Source organism: Columba livia, chromosome 23 (genome assembly GCF_036013475.1).
Source record: "Columba livia isolate bColLiv1 breed racing homer chromosome 23, bColLiv1.pat.W.v2, whole genome shotgun sequence".
Classification (NCBI taxonomy): domain Eukaryota; kingdom Metazoa; phylum Chordata; class Aves; order Columbiformes; family Columbidae; genus Columba; species Columba livia.
The window spans coordinates 4,138,812-4,158,313 of record NC_088624.1 but is presented as its reverse complement, the minus strand read 5'-3'; the positions used below and the strand labels follow the sequence as shown (position 1 = coordinate 4,158,313).

General features: G+C 67.3%; 2 protein-coding genes across 2 annotated transcripts; one reads left to right on the top strand and one right to left on the bottom strand.

Annotated features, from left to right (window-relative positions):
* Window positions 1-1,084: 1,084 nt before the first annotated feature.
* On the top strand, window positions 1,085-10,317 carry FAM171A2 (family with sequence similarity 171 member A2). Its single transcript, XM_065039802.1, is given in 10 exon segments — window positions 1,085-1,278; window positions 4,444-4,671; window positions 5,619-5,711; window positions 5,788-5,943; window positions 6,028-6,204; window positions 6,720-6,836; window positions 6,970-7,096; window positions 8,013-8,061; window positions 8,063-9,267; window positions 10,039-10,317. Coding segments are annotated over 10 exon segments (2,307 nt in total). The 5' UTR covers window positions 1,085-1,178; the 3' UTR covers window positions 10,094-10,317.
* Window positions 10,318-10,379: 62 nt separating this feature from the next.
* On the bottom strand, window positions 10,380-18,451 carry GRN (granulin precursor). Its single transcript, XM_065039803.1, is given in 15 exon segments — window positions 10,380-10,541; window positions 10,620-10,914; window positions 11,451-11,678; window positions 12,321-12,420; window positions 12,422-12,549; window positions 13,191-13,418; window positions 13,874-13,971; window positions 14,062-14,164; window positions 15,420-15,526; window positions 15,638-15,779; window positions 16,301-16,404; window positions 16,495-16,579; window positions 16,675-16,737; window positions 16,815-16,918; window positions 18,232-18,451. Coding segments are annotated over 14 exon segments (1,917 nt in total). The 5' UTR covers window positions 16,905-16,918; window positions 18,232-18,451; the 3' UTR covers window positions 10,380-10,395.
* Window positions 18,452-19,502: the final 1,051 nt, after the last annotated feature.

The window sequence follows — 19,502 nt, the reverse complement described above, 5'->3', positions numbered from 1 at the left end:
GCACCCTTGGGTGCCCATGGGACACATCACCCATGTCCCCAGCACCCCTGGGTGCCCATGGGGCACATCACCCATGTCCCCATTACCCCCATGTCCTCAGCACCCCTGGGTGCCCATGGGTTCCTTCCCCCCACTGCTGCCTCTGGACAATAAATCTCTGCCTGGCACCATGGTGGTTCCTGTGGGGTGACACTGGGGGTGAACAGGGACAGGGGTTGCCTTTTGGGGACCCCACGTGCCTTTTGGGACCCCGTGTGTCTTTTGGGGACCTCGTGTGCCTTTGCACCAGCCCTGCCGGTGCTGATACGGTGGGGACAAGGGGGTCAGTGGGGGATGCCGATGCCGGTACCAAGTCCCGGTCCCGTTGCTCAGGGGGGTCCCAGGGATGGGTACAAGGGGGGGATGCTGGTGCCGGGGTCAGCCCAGGATGTTGGTGCTGGTACCAAGTCCTGGTCCCCGGGCTCGGGGCGGTCCCGGAGATGGGTGCAAGAGATCAATGCCAGTCCAGGACTGAGTCCCGGGATGCTGGTGCCTGTACCGAATCCCAGTCCCAGGGCTCAGGGCCGTCCCAGGGATGGGTACAAGGAGTCGATGGTGGTACTGAGGTCAGTGCCAGGATGCCGGTGCCGGCACCGGGCTGTGGCTGCCGGTACCGGGGTCAGTCCGGGGACGCCAATGTCGGTACCGAATCCCAATCCCGAGGTTTGGAGGTGGGTACACGGGGTCGATGCCGTTATTGGGGTCGGTGCCAGGATGCCGGTGCCGGTACGGGGCTGTGTCTGCCGGTACCGGGCTGGGGGTGCCGGTACGGGGGTCAGTCCCGGGATGCCGATGTCGGTACCGAATCCCAGTCCCGGGGCTCGGAGGTGGGTACACGGGGTCGATGCCGTTACTGGGGTCAGTGCCAGGATGCCGGTCCCGATCCCGGGCTGTACGTGCCGGTACCGGGGTCAGTCCGGGGGTGCCGGTACTGACTCCCGGTCCCGGCGCTGTCCCGGGGGTGGGTCTGGGGGTCCGGGGCGGTCCCGGCGGTGGGGGGGCCGGGCCGGGGCGGGGCGGGCGGCGGTGCCCGGCGGCTCCGGCAGGTGGAGCCCGGTCCCCGCGGCGGCGGCGGCGGCGGGCGGAGCGGGCCGGGCCGGGCGGGCCGGGCATGGCGGGGTAACGGCGGCGGAGCGACCATGCGGCCCCGCCGCCTCCTGCCGCCGCTGCCGGTGCTGCTGGCGCTGGTGGCCGCGAGCGGGCGGCGGGCGCGGGGCGCGGCGGAACCGGGAGCGCACGGTGAGAGCGGCCTTTGTGTGCGGGGGCGGCGGGGGGGAGGTGGCCGCCCCCGCCCCGACCCGCCCCGACCCTCTCCATCCCCCCCATCCCGCCGGGGACGGGCCCCTCCGGCTGTCCATCCGTCCCCGGCTGTCCATCCGTCCCCGGCTGTCTGTCCGGCTCCCCCCCGCCCCTCCCGCGTCTGTCCGTCCACCTCCCCCCGCCCCGGGCGGTTCTGGCTATCGGCGGCTATAGGGTGCTGGGCGGGGGTCCTGGGGGTGCAGGAGGGTGTGTGTGGGGATCCTCGGTAGTGCCAGGGGGTGCAATTGGGTGGGTGGAGGCCCTGGGCAAGAGCTTGGGGGTGCAGGGTGGTGGGTGGGGGTCCCAGGCCATGGAGTGCAAGGTGATGGGTGGGGGTCCTACAGAGAGCCTGGGGGTGCAGGATGGTGGGTGGGGATCCTGGGCAGTGCCAGGGGGTGCAACATGATGGGTGGGGGTCCCAGGCAATGGGGTGCAGAGTGATGGGTGGGGGTCCTAGGAAGAGTTTGGGGGTGCAGAAAGGTATGGGGGGGTCCTTGGTGGTGCCAGGGGATGAAGCTGGGTGGGTGGGGGTCATGGACAGAGCTTGGGGGTGCAACATGATGGGTGGGGGTCCCAGGCCATGAAGTACAGGGTGATGGGTGGAGGTCCTGGGCAGTGCCAGGGGGTGCAACATGATGAGTGGGGGTCCTAGGCCATGGGGTGTAGGGTGATGGGTGGGGATCCTAGGCAGAGATTGGGAGGGCGGATGGGGGTCCCAGGCTATGGGGATGCATGATGGTGGTTGGGGTGTCCTGAGCACAGCTGGGGGGGGCAGGATGGTGGGGGGGTCCGGGGCAGTGCCAGGGGGTGCAATGCGGTGGGTGGGGGTTCCAGGCTGGGGTGTACAGGAGGGTGGGGGTCCTGGGCAGCACCCAGGGGTGCAGGATTGGGGGGGGGGTATCCTGGGTGGGGTGGGGGGGTCACACCATTGCAGCACCTCTGTTGGCAGGGTGGGCCTTGGGGTGCACTGTCCCACTTTGGCGTCCCCACCATGGCTCCCTGTGACCCCCCACCCACACCCAAACCCTCCTGGTAGTGCCAGGGGGTCAGGCGGGCGGGCATTAGGGTGAGGGGGGTCCTGATCCTGGCACAGCCGTGGCCCCATCCTGCCTGCACTGGCTCAGCTCTCCGGCTGTTGTCACCTGTCCCCATGGGTGACAACAGTGACGGGGCACAGGGCTGGATGCCTGGGTGCCAACGCCCCCCCCAGGGCCTGGCACCCATTGCCGCCCCGTCATGGAGCTGTGGGGTCATACTGGGAGGCACTGGGAAGCCAGGGAGGTGCCAGCGTGCCCTGCAGTGGCCGTGCCGCCAGCTGGGGGCCCCTTGGCCATAGTGGGGGGCTTGTGTCCATGGGCCAGAGTGTGGGGAGGCTGTGCCCCCCGCCCTGGGGTGTGGCATCTTCCCTCCCACCCGGAGGACACTGGGGGTGGCCATTGGTGCCAGCTGTCCCCTGCAGCTGTGGGTGGCCGACATGTGGTCGTGGGGACATTCCTGCCCCCCGGGTGCCGGCTGTCCCCACTATGTGGGGTCACGCCCCCCAGTTCCCCCTCCCCATGCCTGACCCCCCCAGCACGTCACCAAAACAGCTGCTGCAAATTCCTCCCCTCGCCCATCACCACATCTGGGCTGGGCTGGGGGGTGGGGGTTGGGTTGCCCCGTGGGGTGGGGACATTTGGGGGCACAGGACGCTGCCGGGGGGGACACGGGGTCCCGAAAGCGCCTGGGGCTGTGGGATGAAGGAGGTCGTTGCCAGGGTGACGGCGCCTGAGCCGGGCCGGCTGCCAAGGGCTGCGGGCTCATGCGCAGGATGGCGCCGGCACGGGGGGGCTGGGGACATGGGAGGGGTGGGGTGACCCCCCAGCTGTGCCCACCCCTGCCCTGCGTTGGGGACCGGGCTGGGGGACCCGTCCCTGAGCTGCTGGTGGGGCCCACTGAGGTGGAGACCCCTGAACTCTTGACATGTGTGAGTTGCACCCTGGGGGGATGGCCCTGGCTGTCCCCTTGGTGCGGGGGGACACACACAACTGGGTGCACCCACCTGCATGGGCACATCACCCTGGAGCAATAACCCCCCACCTGCTTCAGGGGGGCACAGGGTGGGCACAGGGATGATGCCCCCACCCCCAGGATGGTGCCCACTGTCCTGCTGGGGTGGGACCTGTCACCTTACTGGGTTGGTGCCCATGACCCTCTGGATGGGTCCCACCATTCTGCTGAGCTGGGTCTTACCACCCTGCTGGGATGCTGACTGTGACCCACCAGGATGGGTCCCACCGCCCTCCTGAGTTGGGTCCCGCATCCTGCTCAGTTGGTACCTGTGATCCTCCAGGATGGTGCCCATGACCCGCTGGGATGTGTCCCACCACCTACTGGGATGGTGTCCATGACCCACCAGGATGGGTCCCACCATTCTACTTATATGGGTCCCACCACCCTGCTGGGCTGGTGCCCCTGACCCACCGGGGTGGTGTCCATGACCCTCTAGGATGGGTCCTATCACCTGTTGGGATGATGCCCATGATCCTCCAGGGTGGTGGCAATGACCCACCAGGATGGTGGCAGTGACCCACTAGGATGGGTCCCACCATTCTGCTGAGTTGTGTCCCATGTCCTGCTGGGATGGTGCCCATGATCTTCCAGGGTGGTGCTCATGACACAATGGGATGGGTCCCACCACCTACTGGGGTGGTGCCCGTGACCTACTGGGATGTATCCTGCCACCTACGGGGATATTGCCCCTGACCCACCAGGATGGTGCCCATAACCCACCAGGATGGGTCCCACCATCCTATGTATGTGGGTCCAACCACCCTGCTGGTTTGGTGGTCCTGATCCACCATCATGGCCCTCTGAGATGAGTCCCACCAGCTGTTGGGATAGTGTCCATGATCTTCCAGGATGGTGACCATGACCCTCTGGGATGGGTCACACCACCTACTGGGTTGGTGGCCATGACCCTCTGAGATGGGTCCCACCACCCTGTTGAGAATGGGTCCCACCACCTGCAATGGTGCCCCCACACCATCCCCAGGACACTCTGGGGTTCCCGTCATCATGTGGTGTGACCTGTGTCCACACCCACGTGTCCCCATGTCCCCGCAGAGGTGCTGCTGAAGGTGCAGGTGCTGGAGAGTGGGACGCTGACCCCGCTGGCCCAGGCCACCCTGGAGGTCTTTGGCCAGCGCAGCTCACTGGCGGCCACCACCACCGACCACGAGGGCACTGGCGTCCTGCCTGTCCCCTACCGCCTGGGCACCTGGGTCCTTGTCACCGCCGCCCGCCGTGGCTACGTCACCGCCTCCGTCCCCTGGCGCGTCAACAAGCTGCCGCGTGAGTGATGGGGACCCCAGCCCTCGTGAGGGACCCCAACCCCTTACTGGGACACCCTGAGCCCTTATGGGGGGACACAATCCCTTAGTGGGGGATCTGAGCCCTTATGTGGGTCCCAGTCCCTTACTGGGGGACCCTGAGCCCTTACAGGGGACACAATCCCTTACTGGGGGCCTCCAAGGCTTGATGGGGGAACCTCAACCTCTTACTGGGGGACCCCAAGCCCTTACTGGTGAGCCCCGCACCCTGGGCTGGGTGCCAGCCCTTGTCCCCGGGGCCATGGCGGGGCACGGGGGGAGCGCGAGGTGGCGTCGATGGGGTCACCTTGCTGGGGGTGGGACACGTGGGAGGGCTCAGCTGGGGGGGGCGTGCAAGGATGGGGGTGCAGGAATGGGGGTGCAGGGATGTGGGCTACAGGGATGGGGGATGTAGGGATGTGGGGTACAGGGATAGGGGTGCAGGGATGGGGGTGTAAGGATGGGGGTGCACACAGATGGGGGTACAGGGATGGGTTGTACAGGGATGGGGGTGCAGGGATGAGAGGTGCCAGAATGGGGGTGTAGGGATTGAGGGGTGCCTGTGCTGGCAGGGGGCTGGAGATGTTTGTGGGGAGCAGGGGAGATGCAAAGATCGGGGTGACCACAAGGATGGGGGTGCAGGGAGTGTGCAAATGGGAGGTGCAAGTATCGGGGTGTGCACAAGGGTGGGGGTGCAGGGGGCGTGCCAGGACTGGGTGCAGTGGCACACAGGGACTGGGGGACAAGGACAGGGGACGTGCACGGGCTGTGCAAGGATGGGGGTTTGCAGGGGCTCCCCCCACCTCCCTGTCCCCACCAGTGGACTTTGCTGTGCGCATCCCCCCCTCCCCACCAGCACCCCCCTCCTCCCCAACCCCTCCCACAACTCAGGCCACTGGGGGGGATTTTTTTGGGGTTCCCCCTTTGCAGTCTACGCCTCCATCAGCCTCTACCTGCTCCCCGAGCGTCCTGCCACCCTCATCCTCTACGAGGACCTGGTCCAGATCCTCCTGGGCTCCCCAGGTGAGCAACGGCGCGAGGCAGGGGGGGTGACACCAGCACCCTTGGGTGCTGCCACCCACCGCGTCCCCATGCGCAGGTGGCCGTGGGCAGCCGTGGGCGCAGTTCCCGCGCCGGGCAGCCCGCCTGCCCCGCAGCTCCACGTACAGCCAGCTCGCCGCGTCCCTCACCGCCGCCACCGGCCCCGGCCTGGCCCGCGCCTTCCCCGCCTTCCTGGGCGCCGAGGACAGCAGCGGTACGGGGGACACGGGGGGGACGCAATGGGGGACACCCCAAGAGGTCACCCCCATGCGTATGTCACCGTCACTTGTCCCCGCAGCCAATGCCAGCTGGCTGGAGCTGGCGCCGGTGGCGGCTGTCAGCGTCCACCTCTTCACCGGCAACGGGACCGAGGTGCCGCTGGCCGGCCCCGTCCATCTGTCTGTCCCTCTGTCCCCTGACGCCGGGGCTGTGGGGATCACCAGTGTGCCGGCCTGGAGGTTTGACCCCAAAAGTGGTGAGTGCTGGTTGGGGGGAGTGATGGAGACGTGGGCACAGCTGCTGGTGGCGGGGCAGCAGTGGGGGTGATGAGTTTGAGGGATGGCTGGGGGGGTTGATGAGTTTGGGGGATGGCAATGAGGGGGTGATGAATTTGGGGGGTGGCGGTGGTGGTGATGAAGAGTCTGGGAAGGTGATGAGTTTGGGGGATGGCAGTGGGGGTATCATGAGTTTGGAGGGTGGCGGTGGTGGCAGTGATGAGTTTGGGGGGATGATGAGTCTGGGGGATGGCATTGGGGGGGGTGATGAGTTTGGGGGGATCATGAGTCTGGGGGATGGCAGTGGGGGGAGTGATGAATTTGGGGGGTGGCAGTGGGGGGGTGATGAGTTTGGGGGGATGATGAGTTTGGGGGATGGCAGTGGGGGTGATGGGTTTGGGGGATGGCAGTGGGGGGGGTGATCAGTTTCGGGGTCTCAGCCCCCTGTGGGGGACAGACGGACGTATGTTTTGGGGACACACGTGTCTCCCTGCAGGGCTGTGGGTGCGGAACGGGACGGGGCTGATCCGTAAGGAGGGCCAGCAGCTCTACTGGACATTCGTCTCCTCCCAGTTGGGATACTGGGCAGCAGCCCTGCCCTCACCCAGCACAGGTAGGGTGACACCCATGGGTGTCCCTGGGGATGGGCTGTCCTGGGGGTGGGTTTGGGGGGGGTGAAGGGCACCCAGGCCCTGGGTGCTCTCATGGGGGGTCCCCGTGTCACCTCTGATCCCGCTGTCCCCCAGGGCTGGTGGCCATGGCTGCGGGCGTGACGGACATCACCACCTACCACACCATCTTCCTTCTCACCATCCTGGGCGCGCTCGCCCTGCTCGTCCTCATCCTCCTCTGCCTCCTCATCTACTACTGCAGGTCAGTGCCCCCCCACACCCTGGGGTCCTGACCACAGCTGGGGGGGGACAGGGGACGTACAGGGGACATACACACTCACCTGGCACCCTGGGCATCCTGTAGCTGGGTATGGGGGGACACTGCCTGCCTGGATCCCTTGGGTGCCCTATAGCTTTGGTCGGGGGGGCAGCATTCCCTGGCACCCCTGGATGCCCTATACCTGATTATGGGGGGAGTCACCTCCTGGCACCCTCAGATACCCTATAGCTGCCTATGGGGTCGATACTGGCTGCCTGGAACTCCCCCATACCTATAGGTGCCTATAGGGAGACCCCCCACCCCCTGGCACCCACAGGTGCCCTAGAGCTGGCTATGGGGGGTGCAGCACCCTCCTTGCACCCCTGGGCATCCTCTAGCTGGCTTTCTTTTTTGGGGGGTGCACCAATCCCCAGCACTCCTTGGTGCCCTATAGTTCCTTTAGAGTGGGGGGGCCACCACTCCCCAGCACCCCTGGGTATCCTATAGCTGCTTTAGGGGGGACCACCAACCCCTGCCTCCCCACCCTGGGTGCCCTATAGCTGCTTTAGGGTGGAGGGAGCACCATTTCCCAGCACCCCCAGAAGCCCTGCAGCTGGTTTTGAGGGGGTGGGTCACACCTCCTTCTGGCACTGTGGGTCCTCTATAACTGCTTTGGAGTGGGGGGGGCACCACACCCCAGCACCTCTGGGTGCCCTATAGCTGGTTTTGAGGGGGGGTCTCACATCCCTCTGTCACCCTGGATGACCTATAGCTGCTTTAGGGGGGACCACCCTCCCCTACACCCCACCCCGGAGCTGCAGCCCCTTCCTCTAGCACCCTCCAGCAGGCGAGTGATGGGGTGGGGGGACCCCAGGACCCCTCAGTCTCCCCCTGGGGTGACCCCCCCATCTCCCTGCAGGAGGCGGTGCCTGAAGCCGCGGGCCCAGCACCGCAAGCTGCCGCTGCCGGGGGGGGCCGCTGGACCCCACCCGCCGCGACCAGGCCACCTCGGTGTCCCAGCTGGACCTGCTGTGCGGTGGCAGCCACCTGGAGACGGCGTCCTCGGGGGGGGACACCGACCTGCCCACCCCCAGTTTACCCCCGTCCACCCGCGACCTCCCCACCGCCCGCCCGGATTTCTTCCAACACCCCCCGGCCCCCCCCCAGCTCCGCGCCGGCCCCCGCCCCCCCGCCGCCACCCTGGCCCCCCGCCGCCGCCAGCCGCCCCCCACCGAGGACTATGGCCACCCCCGCGAAGCCTTCGGCCTGAGGGCCGCCCGCTCGGTGGACGGGCTGCAACCCCCCGACGAGCCCCCCCGGGGGACCCCCGCTTTCCCCTCCCCCCGCCCCCCGTCCCCCCCGGTTTTCTCCCGTTTTCCAACCGAACACCCGCTCCCTGAGCCCCCCCCCCGCCCACCCTCGCTGGCCCCCTCGGGTCCCCTCCTCCTGTGCGGGGGCGGGGACGATATGTACCGGGGGGTGATGCCCACCCTCCTCATCCCCGCCCGTTACATGCGCTTGGCCCCCGGCGAACCGGAGGCTCCCCCCGAAAACGACGCGGGGGGACCCGCTCCTACGGGAGCCACAACGGCCCCCCCGGCCCAATCCGCCGCTGGGCAAGGGTTTGAGGAAGGGGAAAACTGGGGGGGCGGTCGTGCCGCCCCCCCGGTGAGCGGCTCGGTGGCCATCCCGGTGCTGCTGGACGGGTCGGCGGTGGCTCAGCTCAACGGGGAGCTGCAGGCGCTGGCGGGGCAGCAGCTCCTAGAATTGGGGGGGCCCCCCCCGCCCCGGGCTTGGTTCGTCTCCTTGGACGGTCGCTCCTCGCAGGTCCGACATTCCTACATCGATCTGCAAGGGGGGGGGGAGAGGGGACCCCCCCAACACCGCCTCCCCCGGGGTGCTGCGGGACAGGGGGAGGACGGAGGAGGGAGCCGCCCCCCCGCCCCCATTCCAGTCGCCTCCCCCGAGGACAACTCGCTGGCCCCTTTGCTGGAAGGGGGGAGGCGCGGGGGGGGCAGCGGGAGGAGCAGCGCCAGCGAACCCCCCCACGACTCCCTGACCAGCCCCGAGGAGGAGGCGCTGGCCGAGGGGGGCGAGGTGGGGGACGAGGGGGGCGACAGGAAAAGCCCCTGGCAGAAGCGGGAGGAGCGGCCGCTCATGGTTTTTAATGTCAAGTGAGTGCGGCGGGGGACACCCGTGGCAATGAGGGGGGGTCCTGGCATGGTCACCACCATTGTCCCATCCAGCCGCTGCCCTTGTGGCTTGTCACAGCCCCTCCCCTATGTCCTGCCTCTGGTCCTGGGCCGGGGACATGTCCCAGGGGTTGGGGGGGAGCTGTGGGACTCCGGGGGGGTGGCGGGATGAGGGAGTACACTGGTAATGTCATCCTGTCCTGTCACTGTCCCATCTCACTGCTGTCACCCTGTCCCTTGTCCCCATCCCCTCCCCTGTGTCCTGCCATGCACAGGGGGTGGGGGGAGTTGTGGGACCCTGGGGTGGGGGTCCTGCCATTGCCCCAGCCCACTATTCTCCCATCCAGCTACTGTCACCCTGTCCCTTGTCCCCGGCCCCTCCCCACTGTGCCCTGCATCTGGCCCTGGGAGGGGACACGTCCCAGGGGTGGGGGGAGCTGTGGGAGCGTGGGGGGCTGGTGGGATGGGGAGGGTACACTGGTAATGTCATCCTGTCCTGCCACTGTCCCATCCCACTGCTGTCACCCTGTCCCTTGTCCCCAGCCCCTCCCCACCACCCTGCCAGGGAGGGGACAGAGGGACAAGCCCATCCTCAGGTCACCTGTGTTCATATGTGCTTGGGACCCCACCTCAGGGAATGTGTCACCCCCCCCCCAGTTCCTGTGCTGCCACCTGGGGTCCTGATGTCCTGTCCTCGTGTCCCCTTGCTGTGACACTGCCATTCACCTCCCGTCCCCACTTGTGTCCCCGCAGGACGGGGGGGGCCGGCAGTGCCCCCCGGGCCAGCGGTGCCTCCAAGCTGCCATAGGAGCCGATGGGGGGGTCCCTGTCCCCCCACCAACCTCGTGTCCCCCCCTCCCCCTTGGATTTTAATTGTGTTTCTAAACATTTTCTACACGGTGAGGAAGAAGAGGGGCCAGCGGGGCCAGGTTGACAGTGGGGCGGACATGGGGACCCCCCCGCCCCAGGCACTGCAGGGAGCTGCTGCCTGTTCGTTAGATGGCATTAATATATTAAAAAAACAAAAAGATACCCCCCCTGCCCCCGCTTTGTGCCTCAGTTTCCCCACCCAACACGGAGCCAGGGGCCACGGCTTGTCCTGGAAACCTTTTATTGGGGTGGGGTCTCCAGGGCCATCAGAGCAGCACCCTGCGGGGTGGGGGCTGGTCCCAGCGCTGGGGGCTGCACCCCCAGCCCCGCCCAGTGCAGCGGGACCCCCCTGGGCAGCAGTGCCGGCCGTCCGAGCAGCAGGAGCCCTGCGGAGAGACACAGGGTAAGGGGGGGACCAGGAGGTGATGTCACCCACACCCCCACCCTGTGTCCCCCCCACTAACCTGGGCAAAGGGGCAGCACCCCCAGAAGCCCCCCTGGCCCCGGCAGCACCGTTGGCCACCCCGGCAGGAGTGGGTGGCATCGCAGGGCACGGCGGCACCCGCAGCGGTGCCGGGGGCTCGCAGCCGGGCGGGGGGGGGGCGTGGGTGCGCGGCGGGGGGGTGCGGGGGCCCGGGGTGTGGATGTGGGTGCTGGCAGCAGTGGGGTGGGGGTCAGCAGCTTCTCACAGCTCTGGGTGGCTTCGTTGCAGGTGTAGCCGCGGGGGCAGCAGTGCTGGTGGTCCCTGCAGCAGATAGCCTGTGGGGGGAACACAGGGGGAGCCTGGAGTCAGAGAGGGACCCAGGCGTCCGGGGGGACCCAGGCGTTCGGGTGCCATCCTGGCCCCTCCAGCCACATCAACCCCCCATTTCTCCCCAGCCCTAAGTGACTGTACCAGACCCCATCCCCAAGGACCCCCAAGGGTGGGTGAGGGGCAGTGATAGAGGTGGGGAGGGCAGTGATGGATGTGTCCCATGTCCCCCCCATCCCAGCCCCAAGGGACCATGACAAACCCTGCCCCCAAGGTGCCCCAAGAGCCCCCATGGGGTTGTGGGGGGGATTGATGGAGGTGGGGGGTGCAGGGATGCAAGTGTCCCATGTCGTCCCCTTCCTCTGCCCCAACGGACCATGACAAACCCTGTCCCCAGGGTACCTGCAGAACCCCCACGGAGTGGGGTGGGGGGGCAGTGATGCAGGTGTCCCACATCCCTGTCCTCCCCAGCCCTGCTCTGCCTCAACCCCCCAGCCCAGCCCAGCCCCTTGTGCCCTGGCACAGACCCCCCAGTCCCCCCAACCTGCTCCAGTGGGCAGCACCCCCAGGTCCCCAAGCTCAGCGGGCAGCAGGTGCTGCCCTGGGGACAGCTGGTCTCCTCGTCACACTTCACGTCCCCGCCCCGGGCCTGTGCCGGGGTCTTGTGCACCCAGGGCTGGGGGGACTTCCCGTCCTGCAGGCAGCTGCCTGTCCCCGTGTCACACGTGTAGCCCTGGGGACAGCAGTGCACGTGGTCGGGGCAGCAGACGGCCTGGGGGGCAAAAAGGGGAGGGATGAGCCCCGGCTGACCCCCCAGGGGACGAACTGTGTCCCCACCTGCCCAGCTCCAGTCCCCCCCACCTCGTCCCCTGTTCCCCCCATCCCAGCCTGGCTCCATCCTGTGTGGCTGGGGGGGACGTGGGGACTTCCAGCACCCTCGTCACCCCCCAGGGGGACACAGTGATGTCCCCAAGCACCCAGTGGCCTCATCCCCCTTCAGTGCCTCCCCGCACTGAAGCCCCAAACTGGTCCCAGTTAGCAGAGTGGGTCTGACTGGGGGACCAGTAAACAAGCCCAGCGCCACCCTCATGGGACATTGGGAGCCCTTGGCCTGGCCTTGTCCCTCGCGGGGGACATTGGTCCTCATCCCACCCAGGGCACAGGGGACACCTGCCTCAGCCTGTGGGAACACAGGGGTGGCTCTGTCCCTGGGGACAGGAGGTGGCAGTGCCCAGCTGAATGTCCCCATGTCCCCAAATCTGGGGCTTCAGCTGCTTGGGGTCCTTGGGCCAAGTCCCCCTCAGTGACACCTCAGCCCCCCCAGTCACAGCCCAGCCCAGCACCCCTGGGTGCCCCAGCCCTGCACCCCTCTGGGGTGTCCTTGTCCCAATTTGGGGACCCCTATGTCCCACACCTGCTCCAGCGGGCAGCACCCCCAGGCCCCCGAGCTGAGGCGGCAGCAGGTGTTCCCGTCGGGACAGCTGGTCTCGTCGTCACACTTCACGTCCCCCCCCCCGGGCCTGTGCCGGGGTCTTGTGCACCCAGGGCTGGGGGGGCTTCCCGTCCTGCAGGCAGCTGCCTGTCTCCGTGTCACACGTGTAGCCCTGGGGACAGCAGTGCACGTGGTCGGGGCAGCAGATGGCCTGGGGGGCAAAAAGGGGAGGGATGAGCCCCGGCTGACCCCCCAGGGGACGAACTGTGTCCCCACCTGCCCAGCTCCAGTCCCCCCCACCTCGTCCCCTGTTCCCCCCATCCCAGCCTGGCTCCATCCTGTGTGGCTGGGGGGGACACGGGGACTCCCAGCACCCTCGTCACCCCCCAGGGGGACACAGTGATGTCCCCAAGCACCCAGTGGCCTCATCCCCCTTCAGTGCCCCCCTGCACTGAAGCCCCAAACTGGTCCCAGTTAGCAGAGTGGGTCTGACTGGGGGACCAGTAAACAAGCCCAGCGCCACCCTCATGGGACACTGGGAGCCCTTGGCCTGGACTTGTCCCTCACGGGGAACATTGGTCCTCATCCCACCCAGGGCACAGGGGACACCTGCCTCAGCCTGTGGGAACACAGGGGTGGCTCTGTCCCTGGGGACAGGAGGTGGCAGTGCCCAGCTGAATGTCCCCATGTCCCCAAGTCCAGGGCTTCAGCTGCTTGGGGTCCTTGGGCCAAGTCCCCCTCAGTGACACCTCAGCCCCCCAGTCACAGCCCAGCCCAGCACCCCTGGGTGCCCCAGCCCTGCACCCCTCTGGGGTGTCCTTGTCCCCATTTGGGGACCCCTGTGTCCCGCACCTGCTCCAGCGGGCAGCACCCCCAGGCCCCCGAGCTGAGGCGGCAGCAGGTGTTCCCGTCGGGACAGCTGGTCTCCTCGTCACACTTCACGTCCCCCCCCCGGGCCTGTGCCGGGGTCTTGTGCACCCAGGGCTGGGGGGGCTTCCCGTCCTGCAGGCAGCTGCCTGTCCCCGTGTCACACGTGTAGCCCTGGGGACAGCAGTGCACGTGGTCGGGGCAGCAGACGGCCTGGGGGGCAAAAAGGGGAGGGATGAGCCCAGGCTGACCCCCCCCAGCTACACACCTGGAGACCCTCCAGGGGACGAACTGTGCCCCCACCCACCGAGTTCCAGCTCCTAATCCCCTGTCCCCACCCTATCCCATCCTGCCTCCATTCCCTCTTTATAGGGGGAGAATGGGGACCTCCCCTCACCACTCTTATCCCTCCCATGATGGGACACACAAAGGTCCCTGGTGGCCTTGTGCCCCTTCATCACCTCCCCAGACTGGTCCCAGTTAGGAGATGGGGCCTGACTGAGGGGGCCAGTCACCCCCCTTCCCCACAGGACATTTTAGGGGGGGTGGGAGCCCTTCCTTTCCCTCCTGGGGGACAGAGGACACCTGCCCTCTTCCCACCCAGGGGACAGGGGACACCTGCCTGTCCCAAGGGGCACAGGGGACCCCCCCACCCTTGTCCCCCCCACCTCCTCCAGTGGGCAGCAACCCCAGGCCCCCGAGCTGAGCCGGCAGCACGTGGTCCCGTCGGGACAGCTCGCCTCGTCGTCACACCGCACATCACGAGCTGGGGACACAAGGGGACAACTCAGAGCCGGCATGTCGCCCCATCCTGGGGCTGGGACAGGGGGTGGCCGCCCCCCGGGGGGGTCCTCACCTCGGGCTGACAGCGGGGGTCGTGTGGAGATGCAGGTGGAGTGCTCCAGGTCGCAGGCAGTGCCTTGGGGACAGCAGTGCTGCCCGTCTGCGCAGCACACGGCCTGGGGACAAGGGACACCCGTGTCACTGCCCACAGAGCCCTGCCTGCCCGGGGGGGCAGCGGTGACAGGGGTGGGGGGGCTGGCTGTGTGGGGTGCCCAGTATGGGGTGCATGGCATGGGGAGCCTGGCACAGGGTGCTGTTCAGGCTGGGGGTGTGTGGGGCGGTCGTACTGGGTGCCAACCACAGGGTGCTCAGTTTGGGGTGCCCAACATCGGGTGCTCAGTTTGGGCTGGGGGTGTGGGGTGCCTGGTATGGGGGGGTGTCTGGTACTGGGTACCCAACATGGGGGTGCTCAACACGGGGTGCCCAGTATGGGGAGGCTGGGGGGTCTGGTACTGGGTGCCCAACATGGGGTGCCCAACATAAGGTGCCTGGTATGGGGGGGTGTCTGGTATGGGTGCTCAATGTGGGGTGCTCTGTTTGGGCTGTGGGTGTGGGGTGCCCAGCTCAGGGTACCCAACATGGGGTGCTCCTTTTGGGGTGCTCAACATGAGGTGCTCAGTTTGGGCTGTGGGTGTGGGGTGCCCGGTATGGGAGGTCTGGTACTGAGTGCTCAACGTGGGGTGTTCAGTTTGGGGTGCTCAGCATGGGATGCCACACAGGGTACCTGGCATGGGATGCGCAGCTTAGGGTACCCAACACGGGGTGCTCAGTTTGGGCTGGGAGTGTGGTGTGCCTGGTATGGGGTACCCAGGTCAGGGTGCCCAACGTGGGGTGCTCAGTGCAGGGTGCCCCACATGGGGCGCCAGGACAGGGTGCCTGGTAGGGGGAGCATGGTGTGGGGTGCTCAGTATGGGCTGTGGGGTGTCCAGTATGAGGGGAGTTCTGGTGGGGGTGCCTGGCATGGGGTGCTCAGCTCACGGTACCCAACATGGGGTGCCAGGACAGGGTGCCCAGTACAGACTGGTTGGTTTGGGGTTCCCGGTACAGGGCGGCTGATTTGGGGTGCCCACTATGAGTTGCCTGGTTTGGGGTCACCAGTACAGGGCGGCCAGTTTGAGGTGCCCACTATGAGGTTCCTGTTGTGGGATGCCCTGTAGAGGGTGGTTGGTTTGGAGTACGCAGTAAGGGGGAGCCTGTTTTGGGGTGCCCAGCACAATGTGGCTGCTTTGGGGTCACCAATACAGGGTGGCCAGTTTGAGGTGCCTGGTTTGGGGTGCCTAGTACAGAGTGGTTGGTTTGGGTTCCCAGTACAGAGTGGTGGGTTTGGGCTGCCCCACACAGGGTGGTTGTTTTGGGGGGGGCAGCACTCACGTTCTGCAGGGGACAGCAGCCGTACTGCCCCAGGGACAGCTGGCAGCAGGTCGCACCGTCGGGACACGCCGAGCGGCCATCGGGACACAGCACCTGGCGCAGTGTCACTGCGGGGGACACCCACACACACAGTGTCACCGAGCCCCCTCCCCACTGCCATGTCCTCTCCGTGGGGACAGCCAGGGACACCCCAGCACCTGGAGGGGGACAGCCCTTACCTGCTGGCGGGGGCTGGCGCTTCCAGGCGGGGAATGCGGTGCCCATGGGGGTGTCACCGGCGGGTGACAGGCAGCGCCCGTGGGCCAGGTCACAGATGGTGGCGTGGGGACAGCAGTGCACCTTGTCAGCACAGCACAAGGCCTGCGGGCACCAGAGCCACTTGTCACTTTGGGTGTCACCCCCACAATGTCCCCGTGTCCCCCTGCTGTACCTGGGGCATGGGGCAGCACCCCCACAGTGTCCCCATGTCTGCCCGCAATACCTGGGGCATGGGGCAGCACCCCCAGACACCACTGGCCCCCTTACAATGTCCCCATGTCCTCCTGCTGTACCTGGGGCATGGAGCAGCACCCCCAGGAACTGCTGGCCCCCCACAACGTCTCCGTGTCCCCCGCAATACCTGGGGCACAGGGCAGCACCCCCAGGCACTGTTGGCCCCCCCACAATGTCCCCATGTCCCTTCACCATACCTGAGGCATGGGGAAGCACCCCCAGGCACCGCTGCCCCTCCCCCAATGTCCCCTCACTATATATGGGGCAGCACCCCTAGACACCACTGGCCCCCCACAATGTCCCCATGTCCCCCTGCCATACCTGGGGCATGGGGCAGTGCCCCAAGTGCCACTGGCCCCATACAATGTCCCCATGTCCCCCTGCCGTACCTGGGGCATGGGGCAGCACCCCCAGGCACCGCTGGTTGTCACACAACAGGTGGCGTTGTCAGGACACTCGGACTGTCCATCGGGGCAGGGGACAGCACGGGGGGCTGCGGAAAGCAGGGATGAGGTGAGGGACCCCTGTCTCCCCCTCCTCAGGTCCCCCGTGTCCCCCCCACCCACATGTGACCCGCTCGTACCTGTGGACGTGACACAGGATTTGCCATCAGCGCTGCAGCGGGATCCTCGGGGACAACAGTGGTGGCCACCAGCACAGGGGACATCCTGGGCGGGGAGAAAGCGGGGGAGAGGTTGGGGGAAAAGCACCCAAAAAATGGCAAATAGAGGGTGGGGAAACTGAGGCACGGCGGCGGGCTCACCTCTGGTGCCGCGCAGCACGGTGCACCGTCCCGGCACGCTGCAGCACTGCTGGCGGGCAGGACCTGAGGGGGACACACGGGGGGGTTAACCACGGGTGGGGACACCCCCCTGTCCCCCCCCCCGGCCCCTGGGCGCTCACCGGGGTGGCGGGGCACGGCTGCCCGTCGGGACACGGCAGCAACGCGCCGGCTCCGGCCAGCGCCAGCCACAGCGGCACGAGGCTCCTCATGGCACTGGGGGCACCTGCACGCAGGGACCCCCCCTCCGCACCTCAGTTTTGGCGCTCAGTGAGGCAGGGGCAGGTCCCGGCACCACCCCCAGCTCAGCTCTCGCTTCTCCTTTCGTCGGGGTGCTGGGAAAGCCCCCACCCTCTTGTCACCCAGGCCAACCCCCAACCCCAAGGGTGCACCCACACGTGCCGGGGGGGCCGCTGCGGTGTCTGGCACCCCAACCGCTGCCCGCAGCATGCCGATACCATCTCCCTGCACCGCTGTTGGGGGGCAGCCCCCCCCCAGCCAGCACCCTTGGGTGCAAAGGGCTGCCCTGCACCCCACTCCTGAGTCACCCCCCCCGTATGCCCTTCCCCCCCCCCCATCCGCTTCCACAATCACTTTCACTTCCCTTTCCCCGTGTGGTGTGTGTGACCCCCCCCGCAGCTTTGGGTGCTCCCGCCCCACGGGTGTCTGCACCCCACAGGGCGGTGGGGGTGCTGGTCCCCCTTCCCCCCACCAGCTCCCACCCGTGGGGGAAACTGAGGCAGACCCCAACCCCACAGCCCCCTCACACACCACCCGGGGGTGGAACACGGCCCCCAGGACCCAAACTGGGACCCTGGGCTGGGGGGCCCGATCCCTTGGTGTCACCGTACTGTCCCCCCCAACACCCCGGGGCCCCCGAGGGAGGGCTCGGACCCCCCCAGTGCCTCTACAGGGACACGCAGGGCCCAGACCCCGTGTTCCCCATGACTCCCAGTACCTCCCAGTGCCTCCAGAACCCCACCATGGCTCCCAGTGCTTCCCGGTGCCCACCAGTGTCTCCCGCTGACCCCAGAGCGCCCTGTGACTCCCAGTGCCCCCAGTACCTCCCAGTACACCCAGGGAACCCAAGTCCCCCACCCCCAGGGAAACCCAGTATTCCCAGTGCCCTCGCCGTGACTCCCAGTACCCTCTAGATTCCGTCCCAGTGCCCCCAGTTAATCCCAGTATACCCAGTGCCCCCCGTGACTCCCATTGCCCTCCAGGGAATCCCAGTGCCCCCTAGGTAATCCCAGTATTCCCAGTACCCCCTGTGACTCCCAGTACCCTCGGGATCCCCTACCAGCGTCCCCCGTGACTCCCAGTATTCCCAGTGCTCCCCCCATGACTCCCAGTATTCCCAGTGCTCTCCCCCGGGACTCCCAGTGCCCCCCAGTACTGGCAGGGAATAAATCCCAGTTCTCCCAGTGCACCCAGCTCCAGCGTTCCCAGGGGTCCCCAGGGGCTCCCAGTACCCCCAGCACAGCGCCGGGTCCCGGTTCCCCCCGATCCCACCACGCCCGGTCCCACCCCGGCCCGTACCCGCTCCCGGTCCCTGCCCGGTCCCGATCCCGGTCCCGAACCCGCCGCTAGGGTCGCGGAGCCGGCGAGCCGTAAGCCCCACCCCTTTTTCCTCATTGGCTCACTGCCCCGGCCTGCCCCGCTCCCATTGGAAGGGAGGCGCCTGGAGGGGCGGTGCCCTCCGCCTCCTCACCCTGCCCGCTCATCCCGCCCCTCGCCATGTGACGCGGGTCACATGACCGCCCCCCCAAGTCACTCCGAAGCCACTCCGGGGCTCAACCCGCGCCCCCCGGCCCGTCCCGCACCCCGAGCGGCCCCGGCGGGGCGGGACCCCCATGGCCGAGCCTCGGGGCCTGGGATCACGGCGGGGTGGGCCGTGTGGGCCCCCCAAGGCCTCACTGCTGGGGCGGGGAGCGCCCCCCAGCCACCCCCAAGCCCCCACAGTCCCCCCCAAACTCCTAATTCCCCCCCCAAGCACCTCCACCCCCTCATCCTTGTTCAGCCCCCCAAACCTCCGCTGAACCCCCTGCCATACCCCCGAATCCCCTTCAAACCCCCACAGCCCCTCCAAATCCCCTGCAAAACCTCTCCACCCCGCCCCCCACACCCAACTTCCCCCCCCAGGCTCTTCCAAACCCCTCGCCAAACCCCCAAGCCCCTCCACCTTCAACCACCCCTAAATCTCCAACCTCCCTGCCCAGTCCTTCTAAACCCCATCTTTCTTCAAGCCCCCCAAATCTTCCCTAAGCCCCCCCAATCCCCCTCCAGCCCCCCCAAACTCCCAACCTCCCCCCAAATCTCCTCAACCCCCCCTCCAACCTCTCCCTAAACCCCCCATCCTCCCTCAATCCCCTGCTCAAACCTCCCCTGAACCCTCTGAACCCCCAAATCCCCTTAAACACCCTCAAACTCCCCCCCAAGCCCCCCTAAGTCCCCCCCCAAATCCCTTGCCAAACCCAAAGTCCCCCCAAATCCCCTTCAACCTCCCCAAACTCCCGACCTCTCCCCAAATGCCCCCCAAACCTCCCCTAAACCTGTTGCCAAAACCCATAGCCACCCAAATCCCCTCCAAACCCCGCTTCAACTCCCTTAAACACCCATACCCCCCATCCTCAACCCCCCCAAACCACTTGCCAAACCCCATAGCCCCCCCAAACTCCCAACCTCTTCCCAAAACCCCCTACACCCCCAACGCCCTCATCCTCCCTCAATCCCCCCAAACCCATTCCCAAACCCCCAAGCCCCCCAAATCCCCTCCAACCCCCCAAAACTCCCATCTTCCCAAATCCCCC